The sequence below is a fragment of the Anthonomus grandis genome, chromosome 17 (genome assembly GCF_022605725.1).
Source record: "Anthonomus grandis grandis chromosome 17, icAntGran1.3, whole genome shotgun sequence".
In the NCBI taxonomy this organism is placed as follows: Eukaryota; Metazoa; Arthropoda; class Insecta; order Coleoptera; family Curculionidae; genus Anthonomus; species Anthonomus grandis.
In genome coordinates, this window is record NC_065562.1 from 16980437 (window position 1) to 17006398 (window position 25962).

At 29.7% G+C, this 25962-nt stretch overlaps 2 protein-coding genes across 5 annotated transcripts; both read left to right on the forward strand.

The window, feature by feature from the left end:
- Positions 1–1014: 1014 nt before the first annotated feature.
- On the forward strand, positions 1015–5362 carry LOC126746388 (annexin B9-like). 2 transcript variants are annotated; one of them, XM_050454622.1, is made up of 8 exons: positions 1015–1175; positions 1258–1428; positions 3896–4100; positions 4154–4233; positions 4571–4687; positions 4749–4921; positions 4987–5128; positions 5217–5362. In XM_050454622.1, the coding sequence occupies exons 1-8, from the start codon at positions 1164–1166 to the stop codon at positions 5265–5267; spliced, it is 951 nt and encodes a 316-aa protein (XP_050310579.1). In that variant the 5' UTR covers positions 1015–1163; the 3' UTR covers positions 5268–5362. The 2 variants fall into 2 exon arrangements, with proteins under 2 accessions (XP_050310579.1, XP_050310580.1); XM_050454623.1 differs by having other exon boundaries at positions 5220–5362.
- A 2359-nt stretch (positions 5363–7721) lies between these two features.
- LOC126746281 (annexin B11-like) lies at positions 7722–25460 on the forward strand. 3 transcript variants are annotated; one of them, XM_050454448.1, is made up of 8 exons: positions 7722–8027; positions 8321–8367; positions 8485–9009; positions 10136–10312; positions 10433–10637; positions 18472–18729; positions 18795–19045; positions 19229–19410. In XM_050454448.1, exons 2-8 carry the CDS (start codon positions 8353–8355, stop codon positions 19286–19288), a joined length of 1491 nt encoding a protein of 496 aa, XP_050310405.1. In that variant the 5' UTR covers positions 7722–8027; positions 8321–8352; the 3' UTR covers positions 19289–19410. The 3 variants fall into 3 exon arrangements, with proteins under 3 accessions (XP_050310405.1, XP_050310407.1, XP_050310406.1); XM_050454449.1 differs by lacking the exon at positions 19229–19410 and adding an exon at positions 25217–25460 and having other exon boundaries at positions 7723–8027; XM_050454450.1 differs by lacking the exon at positions 8485–9009.
- The last annotated feature ends 502 nt before the right edge of the window (positions 25461–25962 follow it).

Consider the following 25962-nt stretch of genomic DNA (forward strand, 5'->3'; position numbering starts at 1 on the left):
CAATGAGCATGAATTAAGTTGTATGAGTGCCATTTAGAATATTATCAACTTTGTTTAAAAATAAAGTTTGTAAATTGTGTAATAAATAATTGTACTATCTATATATTTCGATTATTAGTATTATATTTCATTGAAAACCATTTAATAAACATTTGTTTGCAAAATTTAGCAGATACATGTGAAATTAATCAGCTATTTAATCAATCATTAAATATCTTACATAAGCAATATGACTGCAATAATACACATCGAATTTCAGTAATATATATCGCATTTGTGACGGTTATTAAATATTGCAAAAGTATTGCAGGTGCAAATAAATTTAACAGTATATACGCAATATTGCAGATGAAATATTAAAATATAAATTGAAATGAAATATTGCTGGAATTTTATATAAACAATATTACAGCAATAGTGTGCCTGCAATACAGATGCAACATTACACCAGCATTTCACTGATATATATTGCGTTTTCAACAATAATGAGATATTGCAACAATATTACAATTACTATATATGTGCATTATTAACTTTGCAATGTATATGCAATATTGCAGAAGTAATATATCAAAAGAATTATTGCTGCAATATAACGAACGTTGCTGCAATATAGCTTGCCGACAGGGAATTATTGCATTTGTTTAATATCTATAATAGCTGAAGAATGAAAAGAAATAGATGTTTTAAAACATATTTATATAAAAAAATATATATCTTGAAGGATATATTTTTAAATGATGATTAGATTAATGAATATCAAATACGCACGTATTATAAACGATATTTTATAGATCTAAAAGAATATATGTATGTCAACTTAACAGTTATATACGCAAAAAATTATTTAACAGTATTTTAAATCCCATCCCCGGCACTGGTTGTGTCGTCATAAACTATCTGCCATACTTAACTATTATAGCCATATTATACTCTCTCATTTTATAGAATCTAGCAAGCAATTTAGTACAATAGGACAAATATTGTACAATTCCAGTAAAAGATGACCACCGCCGAACGCAGTTCACTGAATCAGTATTATTAGCAGGAAACCGGTCTCAGGCTAAAAATTATTTATTTCCCAGTCGAGTTGTACTAGAAGCGAGTTCCTTAGTAAATAATTGTAGTTTTTGTGCTTTGTGTGCCTGAGGATTAACAGCAAAATGGCCAAAACTGTAAGTACCCTCCAGAAACAAAAGTTGCTTGTTGCTTGAGCAATTCACGCTTCAATTTTATTGTTAAACCGATGATTCTTAGCCAACGGTTCGTCCTGCCGCTGATTTTGACGAAGAAGCGGACGCCAAAGCCTTAAAAGAAGCCTTTAAAGGCTTCGGAACTGATGAGGAGACCGTCATCGCAATTATCGGAAATAGGAGCAATGACCAACGTAGGAAAATCGCCGCCGCTTTTAAAACCATGTACGGAAAGGTAAGGGAACAGAGAGTTTTCGCCAGTGGTTGTTATCTTTGGATTTACTAATAATAAAGTGATTAAGTGATAAAAAAAAATTGGTTTTTAGGGGGGCTAATAATACATTATTAATGTGATGATAATAATTCGCTTGTTGTGAACGCTGGTGAATTATTTATATAGTGTGAGTCACTTTATTTAAGAAATCTCAATAATGAATGAATTGGTTAGTCATCAGTCTACTTTCTCTTTACGCTTTAGTCACGTCACAGTCCCTTATGGCACTTAAATTTCATGAGTGACGTCATGACTGATTGTGGCGCCAAATTCGAATCGTTTCAGTGAGAAAAAAATAAACTGTGGCAAACTTTTACAAAAATTTTGCGTTTTTTGAGACACTGGTTAATAGAATCAAAAAATGGTTTGCACCAATGGTTTTATTGGCCGAAAGTAGCTGAAAAAGAGTACCAAGTCGATGGAGTTGTCTTGATTTTTCTATATATTTTCAGTTATTGTTAGAGTGGTTAATAGAATCAAAAAATGGTTTGCACCAATGGTTTTATTGGACGAAAGTAGCTAAAAAAGAGAACCATATCGACAAGGTTTTCCTAATTCTTAAGAAAATTGAGAAACTGGTTAATAATGCCTAAAACTCCTTGGTAGATATTAAGTCCTAAAGTGATACAACTGCCTGGAAAAGTTCACCTTATTATCTGGAAATTAAAAAAATATTCCAGGCACTTCAAACTTTCTTCAGACAACTCATTGTAGACCCATAAAGCTTTTAACTGGTTCAAAGTAATAAAAAATGACTCTGGTTCCTTCAACAGTGCTTCAACTGCCTGTACAAGTTGATCTTATTATGTTGAAATTAAAAGAATATTCCAGGCAGTTGAAACCTTCTTCAGGCAACTCATTGGAAAACCATTAAGCCTTTAACTGCCTGAAAGTAGCAGAAAATAACTCCAATTCCTTCAAATGTGCTTCAAGAGTTCACCTTATTATTTTGGAATTAAAAAACTATTCCAGGCACTTCAAACTTTCTTCAGACAACTCATTGTAGACCCATAAAGCTTTTAACTGGTTCAAAGTAATAAAAAATGACTCTGGTTCCTTCAACAGTGCTTCAACTGCCTGTACAAGTTGATCTTATTATGTTGAAATTAAAAGAATATTCCAGGCAGTTGAAACCTTCTTCAGGCAACTCATTGGAAGACCATTAAGCCTTTAACTGCCTGAAAGTAGCAGAAAATAACTCCAATTCCTTCAAATGTGCTTTAAGAGTTCACCTTATTATTTTGGAATTAAAAAACTATTCCAGGCACTTGAAACTTTCTTCAGACAACTCATTGTAGACCCATAAAGCTTTTAACTGGTTCAAAGTAATAAAAAATGACTCTGGTTCCTTCAACAGTGCTTCAACTGCCTGTACAAGTTGATCTTATTATGTTGAAATTAAAAGAATATTCCAGGCAGTTGAAACCTTCTTCAGGCAACTCATTGGAAAACCATTAAGCCTTTAACTGCTTGGAAGTAGCAGAAAATGACTCTCATTCCTTCAAAATTGCTTCAAGTGCCTGGAAAAATTCACCTTATTATTTTGGAATTAAAAAACTATTCCAGGCAGTTGAAACTTTCTTCAGGCAATTTACTGGAAAACCGTAAGGCCTTTAACTGCCTGAAAGAGGCAGAAAATGACTCTGATTCCTTCAAAAGTGCTTCAATTGCCTGGAAAAGTTCACCTTATTATTTTTAAATTAATAGAGTATTCCAGGCAGTTGAAACCTTCTTCAGGCAACTTATTGGAAAACCGTAAGGCCTTTAACTGCCTGAAAAAGGCAGAAAATAACTCTGATTCCTTCAAAAGTGCTTCAAGTGCCTGGAAAAGTTCACCTTATTATTTTGGAATTGAAAAACTATTCCAGGCACTTGAAACTTTCTTCAGACAACTCATTGGAAAACCGTAAGGTCTTTAACTGCCTGAAAGTAGCAGAAAATAACTCCAATTCCTTCAAATGTGCTTCAAAAGTTCACCTTATTATTTTGGAATTAAAAAACTATTCCAGGCACTTGAAACTTTCTTCAGACAACTCATTGGAAAACTATTAAGCCTTTAACTGCTTGGAAGTAGCAGAAAATGACTCTCATTCCTTCAAAAGTGCTTCAATTGCCTGGAAAAGTTCACCTTATTATTTTTAAATTAATAGAGTATTCCAGGCAGTTGAAACCTTCTTCAGGCAACTTACTGAAAGACCGTAAGGCGCTTAACTGCTTAAAAGTAGCAGTAAATGAGTCTGGTTCCTTCAAAAATGCTTCAACTGCTTGGACAAGTTGCCTTTGTTATAAATTAAAAAATATTCCTCAGGCAACTCCTTCAGAAACATTATAAGGCCTTCAACTGCCTGGAAATATCAGAAAAATCCCTCTGATTCTTTCAAAACTTCCCGGAAGACTTAACTGTAACTTCTGGATTGAATTTTTTCAGGATTTAATCAAAGAACTGAAATCAGAACTCCGTGGCAACTTCGAGGACATAATGGTGGCCCTGATGACCGAACCACTGGAGTACCAAGCGAAGGAGTTACACCACGCCATCAGCGGCTTAGGTACCAACGAAAGCACCCTGGTGGAAATCTTAGGGATCCATAATAACGAGGAAATCACCACTATCGTAAACCTTTATGAGGGTCGTAAGTTTTATTTATTAGAATAAAATTTAGAAGAAATTATGATGTTTTTTCAGTGTACCTAACGTCCCTGGAAAGTGACATTAAGGGCGACACCACTGGACATTTAAAGAGGCTTCTGGTGTCTTTGGCAAATGTGAGTTAAAAGACAATCCTAATTATCCTTGATTTCCTGGACAATGTTTTCATAAAAAGATCCTGGAGGTTCTAAACGGTTCGTCCAGGCAGTTTAAGACAAACCGAAAAATGCCTTCGAACTGCTTGGAAAATGGAGATTTTAAGCAGTTTTTCCAGGTAGACAGGGACGGAAACAATGATCCTAAAACTACCAAAAAACCCCACTTAAGTTGATTTTTTAGAGTAGAAACAGACTCTCTCTCTCTCTCTATAGGACTGTTGCTCAGAATTGCTTGACTGTTACTCAGCAAACAATACTCTATTGACTCCATTATTACGTTACTCTTTTGTTCCAGGGTCACAGGGATGAATCAGATGAAGTAGATGAGGAATCAGCACGTCAAGACGCTCAAGCACTTCTGCAAGCCGGTGAGCTCTTATTCGCTGGTACCGATGAGTCAGTTTTCAATATGGTACTATAAGGAAATTCCACAAGTAGTTTTTGCCATATAATCTCGGTTTGATTGTTTTTAGGTTTTATGCCAACGTAATCGTCCGCAACTCAGAAGGATATTCCACGAGTACGAGCAGATCACCGGGCATTCGATAGAGAAAGCGATCGAAAATGAATTTTCTGGTGATATTAAGGATTCGCTGTTGCAGCTGGTGCATGCGGTAAGGGATCCGATCGATTTCCTCGCTACAAGGTATATTATAAAGAAATTAATGAGAAATTTGGCTAAAACAATTATTTCTTCTGTGCCTGATTCAGACTGCACGACTCCATGGAGGGGATCGGAACAGATGACAGGACCCTTATCAGGATCGTAGTGGGTCGGTCGGAAATCGATTTGGGGGAAATCAAGGAGGTTTTCGAGGCGAAATATGGGAAAACTCTCGCTGAAAGTATAGAGGTAAAATTGACAACAGTGCCAACTTATATAAACCCAGTTTCAACTGTCTATTTCTGCTTTTGACTTATTCTAAATTGGGTTTTTTCAGCAGGACACCTCGGGAGACTACAAGAGAACCCTCCTGGCCATTGTTGCCTGATTTACCGCATTAATTTCCTAATTTAATTAATTTTATATATTTTTTTTTTGTTAAGGCTTTTACAGCGCAAATAAATATTTATAAACTTTTTAAAATTGTTTTATTGAATTTAATACCCAGACCAGAGGTTATGTGTGGAAAAGTGGCAACACAGCATTTTTATATAAAAAAAAATCTTATGTCTGTTACGCTGCCGATAAGTAAATAATTCCCAAGGTCATTTATGTGTGTTTTTTATTGAATATATAATGGATCTCTAACAATCAACATCAGGGAACATACAAATTGAATCAATATAGAGCTCGACTAAAATAATAATAAAGCAGCCGCCATCTTGAATAGAATTTAGTAGCGGCCATGTTGTTTTAGGAACCTCCCGCCGTTCCAAGATGGATGACATCCATCCGCCATTTTGTTTTATTACGTTGTTGACATAATTTTTTAATACAATAGTTAAGTCGTTCAGTTCACAGTGCTATGTGTGAATTTAATTACTTAAGAAAAGAGAAATTTTAAAATGATTCAAGGCGTGCCTGGACCATGAAATGCGGTAGAAATCGAAATAATGCACTTTTTAACCTTTAAACCCATCTAAGACCCATGAATCCTTGAGGATCGTTATGAAATGATGCTTCACGTCTCTAGTGGGTTCAACCACTTAAGAAAAGAGAAATTTTAAAATGATTTAAGGCGTGCCTGGACCATGAAATGCGGTAGAAACCGAAATAATCCACTTTTTAACCTTTAAACCCATCTAAGACCCATGAATCCTTGAGGATCGTTATGAAATGATGCTTCACGTCTCTAGTGGGTTCAACCACTTAAGAAAAGAGAAATTTTAAAATGATTTAAGGCGTGCCTGGACCATGAAATGCGGTAGAAACCGAAATAATAGACTTTTTAACCTTTAAACCCATCTAAGACCCATGAATCCTTGAGGATCTTTATGAAATGATGCTTCACGTCTCTAGTGGGTTCAACCACTTAAGAAAAGAGAAATTTTAAAATGATTCAAGGCGTGCCTGGACCATGAAATGCGGTAGAAACCAAAAAAATGCACTTTTTAACCTTTAAACCCATCTGAGACTCATGAATCCTAGAGGATCGTTATGAAATGATGCTTCACGTCTCTAGTGGGTTCAACCACTTAAAAAAAGAGAAATTTTAAAATGATTCAAGGCGTGCCGGGACCATGAAATGCGGTAGAAACCGAAATAATACACTTTTTAACCTTTAAACCCATCTAAGACCCATGAATCCTTGAGGATCGTTATGAAATGATGCTTCAGGTCTCTAGTGGGTTCAACCACTTAAGAAAAGAGAAATTTTAAAATGATTCAAGGCGTGCCTGGACCATGAAATGCGGTAGAAACCGAAAAAATGCACTTTTTAACCTTTAAACCCATGAATCCTTGAGGATCCCAAATATTCCATTAACGCTTATACACTAACCATATACTGTGTTTCGCCCACTGTTTTGACAGCTGTCAAATAAACGTCAATTAATTGGATAGCTGTCACACTGTCAAACGTGTAAGTGCATAATTATGCATAACCCTAAAATAATAATAAAACAATAATTGAAATCATAAATAAAAAGAGCAATTTTATTCCGAAAAATTTAAATAACATTAAAGCTCTATATACCATGCTCTTTTGACAGCTGTCAAATAAATGTCAATTTGACGTGTTTATTAGTGAAATATTATACATAACCCTAAAATAATAATGAATTCGTTAATAAAACAATTACACAATATCTGAAATAATCATTTTATTTGGAAAATTTGAATTAAAATAAAAACATTCTTATTTATACCGAGCTCTACCTCCCCTTAAAAATCTCTATTTATTTCATTGCAATTTGGACATATTATTGTTAGCGCTTATCTTTACTATCCCATTATAAAAAGAGAGATCCACATATTCATCAGCTGTCAAATAATTGTCAAATTGACAAAATATAAGAAAGTAATAATACATAACCCTAAAATCAGACTTTTATTCGGAAAATTTTAAATAAAATAAGAACATTTTTATTCACACTGAGCTCTACCTCCCTTTAATCTCTCATTTATTGCATTATAATTTAAGTCATACTGTTAGCGCTTATCTCTGTTATCCCAATATAATAGAAAGAAACAATGACACTGACGTAACTCAATAGTCCATCTCTCTCAAACTCATTATGTTAATTCATAAAGTGAAACACAGTCCAGTAAGTAATCATTTAGCATTCCATTCTATTGTTAAATAATAATAACAAGAGAGAGAGAGAGAGAGAGTGCCACTAACGTGTAAATTAATTTTCTATTACAGTTTTAGTTACGTCTCTCTCTCTGGTATTATTCTTGTCAGGGCTCAGTAACTAAATAATCAAAGACAATACGGGTAGCATTTATCTCTCTTGTAACAACATAAAAAGAGAGAGAGACCGCGAATAGCCTATGTGGGCAATTGTTTCAAATCCAGTTCTCAAAGTAGAACAGCGATATTTTGCGGTTAACAATTTCCACTATTACCGGGCGTTTCACTCTCGTTTTAACTCATTTAGACCAAAAACATTTTAAATACTTAGTTTCCCATTAATTTACGTTTTATTGACGTCGCTGGATGTTCTCCGAATTATCCAAAATTGGGTTTTATTAGTCACAGGGTCACGTCACAGCACTGACCAGCTCCAATTTCTTTTTTATATAAAGCAGTGATTGAATTATAATTCTGGCAATTTGTTACTAATCTTATTGTGTATACATACATGTAAGTAAATAAATGATTAATTATATTGTTATTTGAGATTTAAATGTGAGTCTTTTTTAATGGATTTAAAGCAACAGGTCAAAGGAGAATCTTGACCTTCAAGGCGGATTACAGTTAGCAACTGTATTTTTATAAGAAAGTTTAATTAAAAATAGTCAAAAGCAGTTAAAAGTTTATTTATTTGTCAACGAAATCCATTTACATTGTAATTAATAAGTTTAGTGAAAAGTGTCACACTCCATATTAACACTCTTATTTAGACAGTTGTTTTAAAATTAGTCTTCTCCTTTCAGTTTTATAACACCAAGGAAGTACTGCAGCCGTCATGAGTTATCAACAAGTAAGTACCACTCCAATATGTGTTCAAATTGCATGTACAGTACAGTCATAATTATGAATGAAAGCTCCCTCCCTATTACCGGCTTATGATAACAATAACAATTTCCTAAATTACCAGGGCCAGAGACCGGGAGCTCCTTACCCCACACAACCCGGGGGCGCACCGTACCCCTCTCACTCCCCTTACCCTCCCCAGCAGCCTTACGGGTACCCTCCGGCAGGACCCCCAATGCAAATGCCACAACCCTTGCCGATACCCACTTATTCCCCCAGTGCACCATCGGGGGCGGGCAACTATCCTCCTTCCCCACAACATCATTCTCCTTATCCTCCATCTTCGGCTGGGTATCCGCCAGCTCCCGGTGGGTCATATCCTCCTCCTAGTGGACCATATCCACCACAATCTAGCGGAGGGTATCCTCCACAGAGTGCAGGTTATCCTCCTCAGTCTGGTGGAGGTTATCCTCCACAGAGTACAGGTTATCCTCCACAGTCTAGTGGAGGTTATCCTCCTGCAAGTGGTGGTTATGGTCATGCTCCTGGTGCTGCCCCTGGTAGTGAAGGTTACCAAGGACCGAGGGGACCATATGGGGGAGTCGGGTATGCACCCCCTGCAAGGGCTGGCTCATATAATAAGCCGAAGGTAGATATATTTTATTTTTTTTGTTATCGGGTATAATTATTAAGGGATATTGAACACTCCCTTTTGTGCTTTGCATGATAGGCAGCCATTAGTGGATTAGAACTGATAATTATAAATTTTAATTTGTTTAATTGAGCTTAAATGAGTGGAATATTTACGATTGTTATCGCCCACATATTTGCCATTTTTGGAATCGCTTATGTTGTCGCCTATGTGCTGTTTATAAATTTACATAATGTGTCTTATCTATGTAAAATTGGTAGCACATATTTTAGTGACGTTTTATTTGCTATGGCTTTGAAATGTTTATTGAGGGATTTAGTTAAGGGGAAACACAGTAAATAATAGGATCTTTATTATTTATTTATGGCATTGCTATTTTATAATAAATATACTAATTATAATATACATATTACATCACACTAGTACTTGCTTAATTGATAATGACTGAATTCACTTAACTGTCTGGAAGAAATTCAATTAAAATTCCAGGCAATTGAACTGGAAATATTAAATTGCCTGGAAGTAGTCAAAATATTCTATTGGGCAATTTTTCAAAAACTTGCATTTTTTCAGCATTTTCCAAAACCTGTACTGGAAATTCTTTGTTGAAAACATTCATTAGTCTATGGTGAAAATCACTTAAAGGATCAAGTCTAAAAATGTTACCTAACCTATGTCCTGCTCTTTCTTAGAGAAATCATTGAGATTTTACATAAAACAGCATTATGACATGATATGATAGAGCAACATCTATAACTGAACAATTGACATACAATAGGTAATTAATGAGAACTGTGACATATGAGTTGGCTATTTTACATGCATTTTATAAATTGAAACATTTAATTCAATTAGTCAGTCTTATTGTTGCAGTCAGAAAAATTTATGTTAAAATCTCCAGCCTGTACCACAGTTGAAAAAATAGATAGCAGAGACAATAAAGCTTCTATGATGTATGAGAGAGACATATTATGTATAACAGACACAAAAAATTACTTAGAAAATGATTTCTATAAAGCCTGAAAAAAAAACATTCCAGACACCAAAAGCCTGGAATAAAAAAACAAATTCCTGGAAGATTTGTTAACTTAATTGATTTGTTTTTTGTCCATCGATTATTTAGAGAACCCCCACGGTGGTACCGGCCAACCCGTTTGACCCCCGGGCAGATGCCGAAATCTTACGTAAAGCGATGAAGGGTTTCGGCACCGACGAGAAGGCCATCATCAACGTTTTGGCCCATAGGACCAACGCCCAAAGACTACGCATCGATTATGAGTTTAAAACTATGTATGGCAAGGTACGTCATCTCCTTTATATTGGATTCGTTGTATTATTGTACATCATGACCGAATTTACTCACTTTCTTATGATCTCACTCTTAATCTTGTTCATATTTGATTCAGTGTATTGTTTAAAGGATTTGGTGAAAGACCTGAAGTCGGAAACGAGTGGAAACTTTGAGAATTTACTGGTGGCCATGATGACTCCGCTCCCGGAGTATTATGCGAAAGAGTTACACGACGCTATGGAGGGCGCGGGGACGGACGAGGATGTCCTCATTGAAATTCTATGCACCAAGTCCAACGAGGAAATTATGGTTATCAGAGATGCTTTCCGTAAAAGTAAGGCAATGTGTTATTATGTTTATATGGTACTTTTTCCGTTTTAAAGATGTCGAGAAATTATATTGAATTTAATGAAAAAGTTTGACGGTCGAAGGGTTCGTTTTAATTAATTAAAAGGGAAGATAATTAATACACTGACGTATAGAAACTGTAGGTTATTATAATTCATTATCATTAGTTGGTTCCACCTTTTGGTTAATATCAGAAAGACATTTTCATGTTGTTATTTAGCAAATTTTGCTACATGTAAATTAAAGGATTTTAATATTATAATAAGTTACAACATAAATATAAGAGTTAGAGATGAAAAAATTATTACTTATAGATACCAGGTTTTTATAACAAGTAAATACAAATAAAAAACGGACAACTATACTAAAATGTTGAGAACTAAGACACTTATAGTAAAACTTGAAATTTAAACGTAGATTATGAAAAGGATTAAAATAAGAGGAAAAAAATATATATAAAAAACAAAACATGAACCTAACATTACCATTTTAAAATGATTGATATTATCACAGATTTTTATATTATTAGGTAATCTATCCGTTCCTGGGCGAATTTGCAAAAATAGCTTGGAATGCCAGGAAAAAACGACAAATAACCGACAAAAATTAAAACCAATTGCTTAGAAAAAACGTGAAAAAAACCTGAAAAACTGCCTGTACAAAATAATTAAATTATTAAGAAGGAATTAATTTCTGCTGCTTGTAATTATTATAGTATTTTAATTATGATTATGTAGAAACAGCACTAATTTGTCACTTATATAACTAGCTGAAAGACCTTTTTTTCACTTGAATGAACCTCACCTTAACATTAGAAAGCGTTTTTGTCATATTCCAGACATTTGAAATAATTGTTACTTTCACAATAATCTTTCTTTAATACTTTATTTTTTTAATATTTAATTTGAATGTACGTTTTTGCTTTTTTTTTCAATATAAAATATAGTAGCACCACATTTATTTAATTAATTCTACTACCATTGACGAGACAAGTCCGTTCCTGTCTCTATCATTTTGTCGAAGCCTGATTTTGTTAGTACTGAATATTAATGATTTTCTTAGATGTATGGTTATCCTATATAAAATTATGCGAAAATAAAAACTATACTAAAATTTCGTTGATTAAAATTTGAAATGAATATTTCAGATGCCAAGAAAAAATTACTTTAAAATTAAAAATTATTTCAAATGCCTGGAGTATTTTAAATAATTACTCAGATATCCTTAAATAAAATTAACGAATATTCCAAACGTTTGAAATTAAAAAAAAACTTCAAACGTCTGGAAAATGATAAAAATGCCTTAAAAAACGTGGAATAAAATAAAATTAATTTAATAAAAATAATTTGAAATACACCTAGAGAATATTAAAATATTCATTAAAATATAATATATTCATTAATATATCATTTAAAAATAAATTCACGCTTTTATAAGCGTTTCTTTATATTACAAGCCTTTGAAATAATTGTTATTTTTCAGTTTATTCAAATTTCAAATGCCTGGAAGAATACAAAATTTACTCCAAAGATGTGGAATAAAATGAAAAATTATTTGAAATTCGTGAAATATTGAAATTATTACTAATTAATATGAAATATTTTTGAGTTTATTTCATGCTTTTGAGAGTATTGTTTTCATATTTTAGGCATTTGAAATAATTTTTATCCATCAGTTTGTTCAAATTTCAAATGCCTGAAATAATAAAAAAATTCTAAAGACGTGTAATAAAATGAAAAATTATTTGAAATTCATAAGGAATATTTAAATAACAAATAATTAATATATGAAATATTTTTGAGTTTATTCCACTCTTTTGACAATATTGTTTTCATGTTCCAGGCATTTGAAATAATTTTTATTCTTTAGTATGTTCAAATTTTAAATGCCTGGAATAATACAAAACGCACTCCAAAGACGTGGAATAAAATGAAAAATTATTTCAAATACTCACTAATTAATATGAAATATTTTTGAGTTTATTCGACGCTTTTAAAAGTTTTTTTGTATATTTCAGGCATTTGAAATAATTTTTATTCTTCAGTTTATTCATATTTTAAACGCCTGGAACGATAAAAAATGTATTCCAAAGACGTGGAATAAAATAAAGAATTATTTGAAATTCAGGGAATATTAGAAGAATCACTAATTCATATGAAATATTGTTTATTCCACGCTTTTGAGAGTATTGTTTTCATATTCCAGGTATTTGAAATAATTTTTATTCTTCAGTTTATTCAAATTTGAAAATTGAATAAAATAAAAAATTATTTGAAATTGGTGGAAAATTAAAATAATCACTAATTAATATGAAATATTTTTGAGTTTATTTCAGGCTTTTGGAAGCGTTTTTTCATATTTCAGGCATTTGAAATCATTTTTACCCTTCAGCTTGTTCAAATTTTAAATGCCTGGAATAATTTAAAAAATTATTCCAATGACGTGGAATAAAATAAAGAATTATTTGAAATTCAGGGAATATTAGAACAATCACTTATTCATATGAAATATTTTTGAGTTTATTCCACGCTGTTGGGAGTATTGTTTTCATATTCCAGGCATTTGCAAAAATTTAATTTATTCTTCAGTTTATTTAAAATTCAAATGCCTGGAAGAATAACAAATTTACTCCAAAAACGTGGAGTAAAATGAAAAATTATTTGATATTCGTGGATTATTAAAATAATCAATAATTAATATGAAATATTTTTTGAGTTTATTTCACGCTTTTGAGAGTATTGTTTTCATATTTCAGGGATTTGAAATAATTTGTTCGAATTTCAAATGCCTGAAATAATAAAAAATTTCCAAAGACGTGTAATAAAATGAACAATTATTTTAAATACTCACTAATTGATATGAAATATTTTTGAATTTATTTCGCGCTTTTGGAAGCAATTTTTTTTTCCATATTCCTGGCATTTGAAATAATTTTTATTCTTTAGTTTATTCAAATTTCAAGTGCCTGGAATAATTAAACATTTACTCCAAAGACGTGGAATAAAATGAAAAATTATTTAAAATTCAAGGAATATTAGAACCATCACTAATTAATATGAAATATTTTTGAGTTTATTCCACGCTTTTGAGAGTATTGTTTTTATATTCCAGGCATTTGCAATAATTTAATTTATTCTTCAGTTTATTCAAAATTCAAATGCCTGGAGTAATAAAAAATTTACACCAAAAACGTGGAATAAAATGAAAAATTATTTGATATTCCTGGAATATTAAAATACTGACTAAGTAATATGAAATTTTTTTGAGTTTATTCCACACTTTTGGAAGCTTTTTAAAAATATTTCAGGCATTTGAAATAATTTGTCTCCTTCAGTTTATTCAAATTTCAAATGTCTGGAATAATAAAACATTTACTCCAAAGACGTGGAATAAAATGAAAAATTATTTGAAATTAATATGGAATATTAAGATCATCACTAATTAATATGAAATATTTTTGAGTATATTTCACACTTTTGAAAGCGTTTTTTCATATTCCAGGCATTTGGAATAATTTTTATTCTTTGGTTTATTCAAATTTCAAATGCCTGGAATAATTAAACATTTACCCCAAAGACGTGGAATAAAATGAAAAATTGTTTGAAATTCATATAGAATATTTAAATAATTAATATGAAATAATTTTAAGTTTATTCCACGCTTCCGGAAGCGTTCTTTTATATTCCAGGCATTTGGAGTAATTTTTATCTTTTTTGAGTTTATTCCACATTTTTGGAAGCTTTTTTAAAATATTTCAGGCATTTGAAATAATTTTTCTCCTTCAGTTTATTCAAATTTCAAATGCCTGGAATGATAAAAAATTTACTTCAAAGAAGTGGAATAAAATGAAAAATTATTCGAAATTCATATGGAATATTTAAATTAATATGAAATAATTTTATGTTTATTCCACGCTTCCGGAAGCGTTTTTTTTATATTCCAGGCATTTGGAATAATTTTTATCCTTTAGTTTATTCAAATTTAAAAAAAAACTTATTCCAAAGATATGGAATAAAACAACTTTCATATGGAATATTAAATTAATGACTAATTAATGTGAAATTTTTTTCCAGACTTTTGAAAGCGTTTTTTCATATTCCAGGCATTTGAAATTTAAATACTCTGAAAAAGAAAAAATATTTCAAATGCCTGGAATAATAAAAAAATTATTCCAAAGACGTGGAATAAAATGAAAAATTATTTAAAATTCATATGGAATAATAAAATAATTAGTATGAAATATTTTTGAATTTATTCTACGTTCTTGGAAGCATTTTTTAAATATGCCAGGCATTTGAAATAATTTTTATTCTTTAGTTTATTCAAATTTCAAATGCCTGGAATAATAAAAAATTTACTCCGAAGACGTGGAATAAAAAGAAAAATTATTTAAAATTCATATGGAATATTAAAATATTCACTAATTAATATAAAATATTGTTCGATTTTATTCCACCCTTTTGGAGGCATTTTCCTAATATTCCAGGCATTTAAAATAATGTTCAACCATTCAATCTATTCAATTCAAATTCCAAATCGAAACTCTCAATTAATTAACTCATTAACTCATTGCCTCAACTTTGCCCCATAGAATACCACCGATCCTTGGAGGATAATTTTTATTTTATAGTTTATTTAAATTTCAAATGCCTGGCATAATTAAACATTTACCCCAAAGACGTGGAATAAAATAAAAAATTATTTGAAATTCATATATTTGAAGCTTTTGAAATTTGAATAAATTGAACAAAAAAAATCATTTCAAATGCCTGGAATATGAAAAAACAGTTTCAAAAGCCTGAAATAAACTAAAAAATAGTTTATCCAAATTATTGATTATTTTAATATTCCACGAATTTCAGATATTTTTAAATTTTATTCCACGTCTTTGGAGTAAATTTTGTATTATTCCAGGCATTTAAAATTTGAATAAAATGAAAAATAAAAATTATTTCAAATGCCTAAAATATGAAAAAAACGCTTCCAAAAGTGTGGAATAAACTCAAAAATATTTCATATTAGTTATTGATTATTTTAATGTTCCACGAATTTTAAAAATTTTTTCATTTTATTCCACGTCTTTGGAGTAAATGTTTTATTATTCGAGGCCTTTGAATAAAGTGAAGCAAAAAAAATCATTTCAAATATGTACCTGGAATAATCAACTATAATTATAATCAGTAATTAATATGAAATATTTTTAATTTTATTCCAGGCTTTTGAAAGCGTTTTTTCATATACCAGGCATTTGAAATTTGAATAAACTGAAGAAAATAAATCATTTCAAATGCCTGAAATATGAAAAAACGTTTCTAAAAGCTTGGAATAAACTCAAAAATATTTCATATGAATTTTAAATAATTTGTCATTTTATTCCATGTCTCTGGAGTAATTTTTTTATCGCTTCGGGTATTTGAAATTTGAAAAAACTGAAGAATAAAATTATTTCAAATGCCTGGAATATGAAAACAATACTCTCAGAAGCCTGGAATAAACTGAAATTTTTTTTTATATTAATTAGTGATTATTTTAATATTCCTTATGAATTTCAAATATGTTTTTATTTTATTTTAGGCCTTTGAAGTAAGTTTTTTATTATTCCAGGCATTTGAAATTTCAATAAACTGAAAGATAAAAATCACTTCAGGCATTATTGAAATGTCAAATGCCTGGAATAATAACGAACTTATTCCAAAGGCGTGGAATAAAATAAACAATTATTTGGAATTCATAAAATATTAAAACAATCACTAATTAATATGAAATATTTTAAATTTTATTCTAGGCTTTTGAAAGCGTTTTTTTATATTCCAGGCATTTGAAATTTATATGAAATAGAATAGAATAGAATATGAAAAAACACTTTCAAAAACTTGAAATAAACTAAAAAATATTTAATATTAATTAATGATTATTTTAATATTTTATATGAATTTCAAATAACTTTTTATTTTATTCCACGTCTTTGGAGTAAATGTTTTATTATTTCAGGTATTTAAATAAACTGAAGCAAAAAAAATCATTTCAAATGCCTAGAATAATAAAAAACTTACTCGAAAGACGTGGAATTAAATGAAAAGTTATTTAAAATTCATATGAAATAATTAACTAATCAATAATTAAGACGAAATAATTTTTAATTTATTCCTCGCTCTTGGAAGCATTTTTTAAATATCAGGCATTTGAAATAATTTTTATCCTTCAGTTTGTTCAAATTTCAAATGTCTGATATAATAAAAAATTATTCCAAAGACGTGTAGTAAAATGAAAGAATATTTGAAATTGATATGGAATATTTAAATAATTAATATGAAGTAATTTTTAATTTATTCTACGCTTCTGGAAGTGTTCTTTTATATTCCAAGCATTTGGAATAATTTTTATCCTTTAATTTATTCAAATTTTAAATGCCTGAAATAATAAAAAATTTATTCCAAAGACGTGGAATAAAATGAAAAAATTATATGAAATTCATATGGAAATTAAAATAATCAATAATTAGTATGAAATAACGTTAAGTTTATTCCAAACTTCTGGAAGCGTTCTTTTATATTCCAGGCATTTGGAATAATTTTTATCCTTTAGTTTATTCAAATTTCAAATGCCTGGAATAATAAAACATTTACTCCAAAAACGTGGTATAACATGAAGAATTATTTGAAATTCAGGGAATATTAGGAGAATCACTAATTCATATGAAATATTTTCGACTTTATTCCAGGCTTTTGAAAGCGTTTTTTTATATTCCAGGCATTTGAAATTTGAATAACCTGAACAAAAAAAAAATCATTTAAAATTATTTCAAATGCCTGGCATATAAAAGAACGCTTCCAGAAGCGTGGAATAAACTTAAAATTGTTTCATATTAATTATTTAAATATTCCATATGAATTTCAAATTATTTTTCATTTTATTCCACGTCGTTGAAGTAAATTTGTAATTAATCCAGGCATTTGAAATTTGAATAAACTGGAGAATAAAAAAAATTATTTCAAATGCCTGGAATATGAAAAAAAATGCTTCCAAAAGCGTGAAATAAACTAACAAATATTTGATAATAGTTAGTGAGTATGTATTTGAAATAATTGTTCATTTTATTACACGTCTTTGGAATATTTTTTATTATTTCAGGCATCTGAAATTTGAACAAACTTAAAGATAAAAGTTATTTCAAATGCCTAAAATATGAAAAAAACGCTTCCAAAAGTGTAGAATAAACTCAAAAATATTTCATATTAAATAGTAATAATTTTAAGATTCCACGAATTTCAAATAATTTTCCATTTTATTGAAAATTATTTGAAATTCGTGGAGTACATGTTTGGAGTAAAGTTTTTATCATTCCAGGCATTTGAAATTTGATGAAACTGACGAATAACAATTAGTTCAAATGCCTGGAATATAAGAGAACGCTTCCGGAACCGTTGAATAGGCTTAAAATTATTTCATATTAATTATTTAAATATTCCATATGAATTTCAAATTATTTTTTATTTTATTCCACATCTTTGGAGTAAATGTTTTATTATTCCAGGCATTTGAAACGATTTTTGTTCAAATTTCAAATGCCTGGAATAATAAAAAAAATATTTTAAAGGAGTCTAATAAAATGAAAAATTATTTAAAATGCATATGGAATATTAAAATAATCACTAATTAATACAAAATATTTTATTCCACCCTTTTGGAGGCATTTTCCTAATATTCCAGGCATCTAAAATAATGTTCAACCATTCAGTCTATTGAATTCAAATTCCAAATCGAAACTCCTGAATGAATGAAACTTGTGTTAACTCGTTGCCTCCACTTTTCCCCCATAGAATACCACCGATCCTTGGAGGAGGACCTCATGGGCGACACCTCGGGCACCTTCAAACGCCTGATGGTATCCCTATGTAACGCGAACCGCGACGAAAGCATGATGGTAAACCCGGAGGCGGCAAGGGCAGACGCCCAGGCCCTACTGCGAGCGGGCGAACTAAAACTGGGCACGGACGAGAGCACCTTCAACGCCATTTTGTGTCAAAGAAACTGGGCCCAGTTGCAATTGATTTTTCAGGAGTATCAAAATTTAACTGGTATGTACAAGTGATAACGGCCCTTTTTGAAATCGGCAAAGTTTTAATGTAAATCGTTGTTTTAGGGCACGATATTGAAAAGGCGATTAAAAATGAGTTTTCTGGTCACGAGGAGCAAGGCTTCTTGGCGGTTATACGTTCGATCAAGAACCAGTCCGCGTATTTTGCTAAATTGTTGAATAAGAGCATGAAGGGTTTGGGTACCAACGATAGGGCTCTTATTCGACTGGTGGTGACCAGGTGTGAAATTGATATGGTGGAAATTAAGAGGGAGTACCAGGCCAATTACGGAGAGTCCTTGGCTGAAGCTATTAAGGTACCTTTTTTTATATTATTGTCGTTTTTTTGCTTAAAACGGTTTTTTCCGGGCCTATGTAAGTGTTTGTAACAATTTAATGTTAATATAAGGTAAGAAACTCATCCTTTATTAACGTGACTTCTTCTTTTAATGTGATGGTTTTGGGATGTTCACTTTTTACTTTAAGGTGTTTTGTTACAGGGCGACACTTCGGGACATTACAAAAAGTGTCTCTTGCATTTAATCGGAGAACCGGCCTAAGCAGTCCGTGTTTTTATTGTCAGAATCTGTATTTTCTGAATCTCTTTTATGTTGTATAAGTGTTTGATTCGTTTTGTTCTATGTGCCTGTTTTTTTTAAATATATGATAATTTTATCTACAATTTAGTTGGTTTTATTTAAATCCCATTTCAAGAAGTCTTCAATGTTTATTAAATTTTTATTTATATTTCATTTAAAAATTGTAAACATTAGGTCAAGAAATGATGGCGTTTTGTAAAATTGCTGATATAATGGTGAAGGCGCTACCCAATTTATTAAGTTGCCTTACACTAATTTTTTAAGGTCGAATTAACAAAAAATAAACATCGTCTTATGATATTTTAGGGAAATTGCTTAGAACCAATATTTACTGTCTTTTCTTTACGTTTTCGTTGACTCGGCACAGTTGTTACTGATAAAATGGTGGATGCACCTTACAGTTAGTGTAAGAAACTTCAGTTTATTTTGTTAACAGCGGTTTCTATAGGTTTAATGAAGATTGACCAGTGCATGTGATTGATTAATTTAATGAAACTCAAGATATTATATGGTTCTTAATGTTACAAACGACGAGTTGCTGACATTATGGTGAAGGTGTCGGGATATTAGGAATCAGAGGGAAAGCAGGGATATTATGTGAAAAATATCGGAAATTGATACATTTTAAGAATACTATGGTTGATTGACTATGATTTTTTTTAAGGAAATTTATATTATTTTACAGGTTCATTAAAATGTAGGTTTAAATGTATGGGAAACTGGGGTGTTCGGTTATTCAGGTTTAAATCAGGAGAAGTTGTGAAATTTCTGACACTATGGTGAATGCGCCGTAACAAAATGTATGCTTTGAAAAATATGCCTTTTTAGTGGATTTTGCTGATGTTATGCTGAATGCGCCATGTAATTTAGGAATATTCGGGAAGCAAGGATGATTTTAATTTATTTGAATTTTCTTGATATTTGGGGTTTTGTTTCAGAATATTCGCTGCCGTTTAATTTAAATTTTGAAAATGTTTGAGAATCGAACAAATTTTGAAAATATGGCGATTTGTTAGAGAAAAATGAAATTTTGAAAAATGAAAGTGGATGTCTTGATTTAGCCATAGAATTTCAAAAAAGTCAAAATTTTGGAACAATGAGTGGAAAACTTGATTTTGACTTTAAATGTCAACATTTACAAATTTTTGGAAAAAAATGGATGTCATGATTTTTGCTTTAAATTTCACAAAATTCGACAATTTGAACATTTTTAAGGAAAAGTGGGTTTTGTGATTTTGACTTAAAATTTAAAAAAAATCAAAATTTTGGAAAAAAATTGGGTGGTTGATTTCGCCTTTAAATTTCAAAATTTTCAAATTTTTAGAAAATAAGTAAAACACATGATTTTGACTTGAAATGTCAACATTTTCAAAATATTGGAAAAAAGTGGCTGTCTTGAATTCGACTTTGAATTTCAAAAAATTCACTGTATTTAAAATTTTTGACGAAAAGTGGGTTTTTTGATTTCGACTTTAAATTTCAAAAAATTCAAAATTTTGGAAAAAAATTGGGTGGTTGATTTGGCCTTTAAATTTCAAAATTTTCAATGTTTTAGAAAATAAGTGGACTTGATTTTGACTTGAAATGTCAAAATTTTCAAATTTTTGGAAAAAAGTGGATGTCTTAATTTCTACCTTAAATTTCACAAAATTTAAAATTTCCGAATTTTTGGAAAAAAAAGTGGATGTATTGACTCGATTTTGACTTTTAATGTCAAAATTTTCAAGTTTCTGAAATTGAGTGTCTTGATTTAGACATTGAATTTCAAAAAATTCAAGAATTTTAAAATTTTTAAGGAAATGTGGGTCTTTTGGTTTTGATTTTAAATTTCAAAAAAATCTAAATTTTGGAAAAACATTGGATGGTTGATTTGGCCTTTAAATTTCAAAATTTAAATATTTTAAGAAAATAAGTGCAAGATATGATTTTTACTTGAAATTTCAACATTTTCAAAATTTTGGAAAAAACAAGTGGATGTCAAAATTTTCAAGTTTCTTAAAGGAAATTGAGTGTCTTGATTTAGACTTTGAATTTCAAAATTTTTAAGGAAAAGTGGGTTTTTTTGATTTTGATTTTAAATTTCAAAAAAATCAAAATTTTGGAAAAAAGTTGAGTGGTTGATTTGGCCTTTAAATTTTAAAATTTTCAAATTTTTAGAAAATAAGTGAAACATGATTTTGACTTAAAATGTCAAAATTTTCGAAAAAAGTGGCTGTCTTGAATTTGCCTTTGAATTTTAAAAAATTCAATTGTTTTAAAATTTTTGACAAAAAGTGGGTTTTTTTGATTTCGACTTTGAATTTCAAAAAATTCAATAGTTTCAACATTTTTGACGAAAAGTGGATTTTTTGATTTCGACTTTAAATTTCAAAAAATTTAAAATTTTGGAAAAAAGTTCAGTGGTTGATTTTGCCTTTAAATTTCAAAATATTAAAATTTTAAAAAATAAGTGGAACACATGATTTTGACTTAAAATGTCAAAATTTTCGAAAAAAGTGGCTCTCTTGATTTCGACTTTGAATTCCAAAAAATTCAACAATTTCAAAATTTTTGAAGAAAAGTGGGTTTTTTGAATTCGTTTTTGAATTTTAAAAAATTCAAACTTTTGGAAACAAATTGGATGTCTTAATTTGGCCTTTAAATTTCAAAATTTTCAAATTTTTGAAAAATAAATGGATGTTTTGGTTTTGACTTTTAATGTCAATATTTTTATGTTTCTCAAATTGAGTGTCTTAATTTAGACATTGAATTTCAAAAAATTCAACAATTTCAAAATTTTTGAAGAAAAGTAGGTTTTTTGATTTTGACTTTAAATTTCGAAAAATTCAAAATTTTGGAAAAACATTGGGTGGTTAATCTGGCCTTTAAATTTAAAAATTTTCAAATTTTTAAAATAAGTGGAAAATAAGATTTTGACTTGAAATGTCAACATTTTGAAAAAAAGTGGGTTTTTTCATTTTGATTTTAAATGTCAAAAAAATAAAAATTTTGGAAAAACATTGGGTGGTTGATTTGGCCTTTAAATTTCAAAATTTTCAAATTTTAAGAAAATAAGTGCAAGATATGATTTTGACTTGAAATTACAACATTTTTAAAATTTGGGAAACAAGTGGCTGTCTTGATTTTAACTTTGAATTTCACAAAATTCAAAATTTCCAAATTTTTGGAAAAAAATGGATATTTTAATTTTGACTTTTAATGTCAAAATTTTAAAATTGAGTGTCTTGATTTAGACTTTAAATTTCAAAAAATTTTGGAAAAAACTTGAGTGTTGATTTGGCCTTTAAATTTCAAAATTTTCAAATTTTTAGAAAATAAGTGGAACACATGATTTTGACTTGAAATGTCAACATTTTCAAAGTTTTGGAAAAAAGTGGATGTCTTAATTTCTACTTTAAATTTCACAAAATTCAAAATTTCCAAATTTTTGGAAAAAAAAATGGATATTTTAATTTTCACTTTTAATGTCAAAATTTTCAAGGTTTTGAAATTGAGTGTCTTGATTTAGACTTTGAATTTTAACAAATTCAACAATTTCAAAATTTTTAAGGAAAAGTGGGTTTTTTGATTTTGATTTTAAATGTCAAAAAAATCAAAATTTTGGAAAAACATTGGGTGGTTGATTTAACCTTTAAATTTCAAAATTTCCAAATTGTTAGAAAATAAAGTGCAAGACATGATTTTGGCTTGAAATTTCAACATTTTCAAAATTTTGGAAACAAATGGCTGTCTTGATTTTAACTTTGAATTTCACAAAATTCAAAATTTCCGAATTTTTGGAAAAAAAAGTGGATGTTTTGACTCGGTTTTGACTTAATGTCAAAATTTTCAAGTTTCTGAAATTGAGTGCTATGATTTAGATTTTGAATTTCAAAAAATTCAACAATTTCAAAATTGTTAAGGGAAAGTAGGTTTTTTGATTTTGACTTTAAATTTCAAAAAATTCAAAATTTTGGAAAAACATTGGGTGGTTAATCTGGCCTTTAAATTTCAAAATTTTCATATTTTAAGAAAATAAGTGCAAGATATGATTTTGACTTGAAATTTCAACATTTTCAAAATTTTGGAAAAAAGTGACTGTCTTGATTTCTACTTCTTTTTAATTTAAATTTCAAAATTTTAGAAAAAAAACTGGGTTGTTTATTTGGCCTTTAAGTTTCAAAATTTTGACTCGAAATGTCAACATTTTCAAAATTTTGGAAAGTGGGTTCCTTGATTTCTCCTTCAAATTTCACAAAATTCAAAATTTCCGAATTTTTGGAAAAAAAAGTGGATGTTTTGGTTTTCACTTTTAATGTCAAAATTTTCAAGTTTCTTAAAGGAAATTGAGTGTCTTGATTTAGACTTTGAATTTCAAAATTTTTAAGGAAAAGTGGGTTTTTTTGATTTTGATTTTAAATTTCAAAAAAATCAAAATTTTGGAAAAAAGTTGAGTGGTTGATTTGGCCTTTAAATTTTAAAATTTTCAAATTTTTAGAAAATAAGTGAAACACTTGATTTTGACTTGAAAAGTCAACATTTTCAAGATTTTCGAAAAAAAGTGGCTGTCTTGAATTCGACTTTGAATTTCAAAAAATTCAAACTTTTGGAAAAAAGTTGAGTGGTTGATTTGGCCTTTAAATTTCAAAATTTTCAAATTTTTAGAAAATAAATGGAAGACTTGATTTTGACAAGTTTTTAAAATTGAGTGTCTTGATTTCGACTTTGAATTTCAAAAAATTCAACAATTTCAAAATTTTTGAAGAAAAGTGGGTTTTTTGATTTCGACTTAAAATTTCAAAAAATTTAAAATTTTTGGAAAAAGTGTTTATGTCTGGATTTTGACTTTAACTGTCAAAAATTTCACTTTTTTTGAAACAAGTTGATGTTTTGATTTTGACTGTAAATTTCAAAAGATTCAACTTTTTGGTGAAAAATTGGGTTTCTTGCTTTTGACTTTAAATTTCAAAAAATTCAAATTTTTGGAAAAAAGTGGGTGTCTTGATTTCACCTTTCAATTTCTAAAAAATCAGAGATTTCAACATTTTGAAAAAAAGTTGATTTTTTGATTTGAATTTTGAAAAGGTGGGTGGGAGTTGATTTTGACTTTATATTTCAAAAAATTCAAAGCTTTCAAATTTCTGGAAGAAAAGTAGATGTTTTGAATTTTTATTTTGAAATTTTGAAAAGAGAAAGTGTCTTAATTTTTTGTTTAAATTTTAATTTTTTAATTTAAGAAATGTTCAAATTTAGGGCAAATAAGTGATGTCTTTAAGTGAAGTCCGATTAGTAATGCTAAAAAAATAGTTTGCAAATTACTGATACAATGGTGAATGCGCCGTACAATTTACAAATTCATCAAATTTACTGATAATATGGTGAAAGCGCCATACAACTTACGATGGTAATTGGCAAAATCTTGTTTAAAATTAAAACGGAGCAAAATACCTACTGTTTATCATTATATTCAGATTCAATAGTTAAGCTTTAAGGTCTTTTATCAACAATATACAGGATGTATAAGTTGTAATATTGGAAACCAAGCACTTACTTACAAAAATATTTCAGCAAATCCCTTTGAAAAAATGTTTAATTTTGACTGACTATGCGCCGAATAATGTATTCAAAATCATAAGATGAAATGAATGATATTATTCAGGTTAAGCAGTTTTTAATGTAAGAAACTAAGAACTTACTGATATTATGGTGAATGCGTCACACAATTTTTAAAGAATCTTGTGTGAGGAGAAAATGCCTACAGGTTCAATAGTATTGCCTTAAGACCTTTTTCAGCAATATACAGTGTAGAAACCAAGCACTTTATCAAAATTACTGATACTATGGTGAATGCGCCATAACAATTATCCGATTGATAGCATAAATACCGCTGATATGAACATTCTTTTTTAGGGCGAATGTTCTGGACACTACGAGAAATGCTTATTGCATCTGATAGGAGAAGCCTAAGCAGGAAATATTTAATTCATGGAATTTCTTGCATTCTACGCTTGGATCTGCTCTACTACAGTTAACGTTATTATATTAAAGCTTTGTCCAGTTTTATAGATGTGTCCATTATAATATGTGATATTCGGTCCAATTTATTGCAGCAAAAATATGTGTCAAAATAAACGCTATATATTATACCTCTTTATTTCATTGTATTTTTGTTCCTATTGCCCAAAAACACTTGAAATCTGGCAACTATCCTAGTTGCAAACGACTAAATTGTGTTAAATAAACCATCCGAAATTTTTCCAGTATTCTAAATTTAATCAACCATAAAGCGCCCAGATGTCCCGACCCATAAAATCCGTATAGTAGTATTATAGTTGGACGTTTTGCAGCGGATTTAAGGCCGGCATGTAGTTGTTAATCTTCGGCTTATTTTAATCAACTAGAATATTAGGCGTACAAGGTGGACCAAGCAAATTCAAGTTTATTAATCTTTTGGGCATTTTTTAAGGATGTTCAGTATAGATTTTTTTTTAATAGATCGTCAGTGTATCGAATATTATTATTCAATCTGATCTTCTACTTTGTTAAGGGCTTCGCTGAATATTTTCCTTTCATAGTTGAAAATATTCATGCGTGGAATAATCTGGATGTAATTGTTGGTGGAAATACTAATAATATTCGTGAATTATTTTGCTAAT

What these genes read in the sequence shown, in the direction of transcription:
- LOC126746388 (XM_050454622.1), top strand. An exon ending in ATCGATTTCCTCGCTACAAG is followed by an intron (nt 4,922 to 4,986) that starts GTATATTATAAA and finishes TGCCTGATTCAG; the next exon opens with ACTGCACGACTCCATGGAGG. An exon ending in CTCTCGCTGAAAGTATAGAG is followed by an intron (nt 5,129 to 5,216) that starts GTAAAATTGACA and finishes GGGTTTTTTCAG; the next exon opens with CAGGACACCTCGGGAGACTA.
- LOC126746281 (XM_050454448.1), top strand. An exon ending in GCTCATATAATAAGCCGAAG is followed by an intron (nt 9,010 to 10,135) that starts GTAGATATATTT and finishes TCGATTATTTAG; the next exon opens with AGAACCCCCACGGTGGTACC. An exon ending in CCTTGGCTGAAGCTATTAAG is followed by an intron (nt 19,046 to 19,228) that starts GTACCTTTTTTT and finishes GTTTTGTTACAG; the next exon opens with GGCGACACTTCGGGACATTA.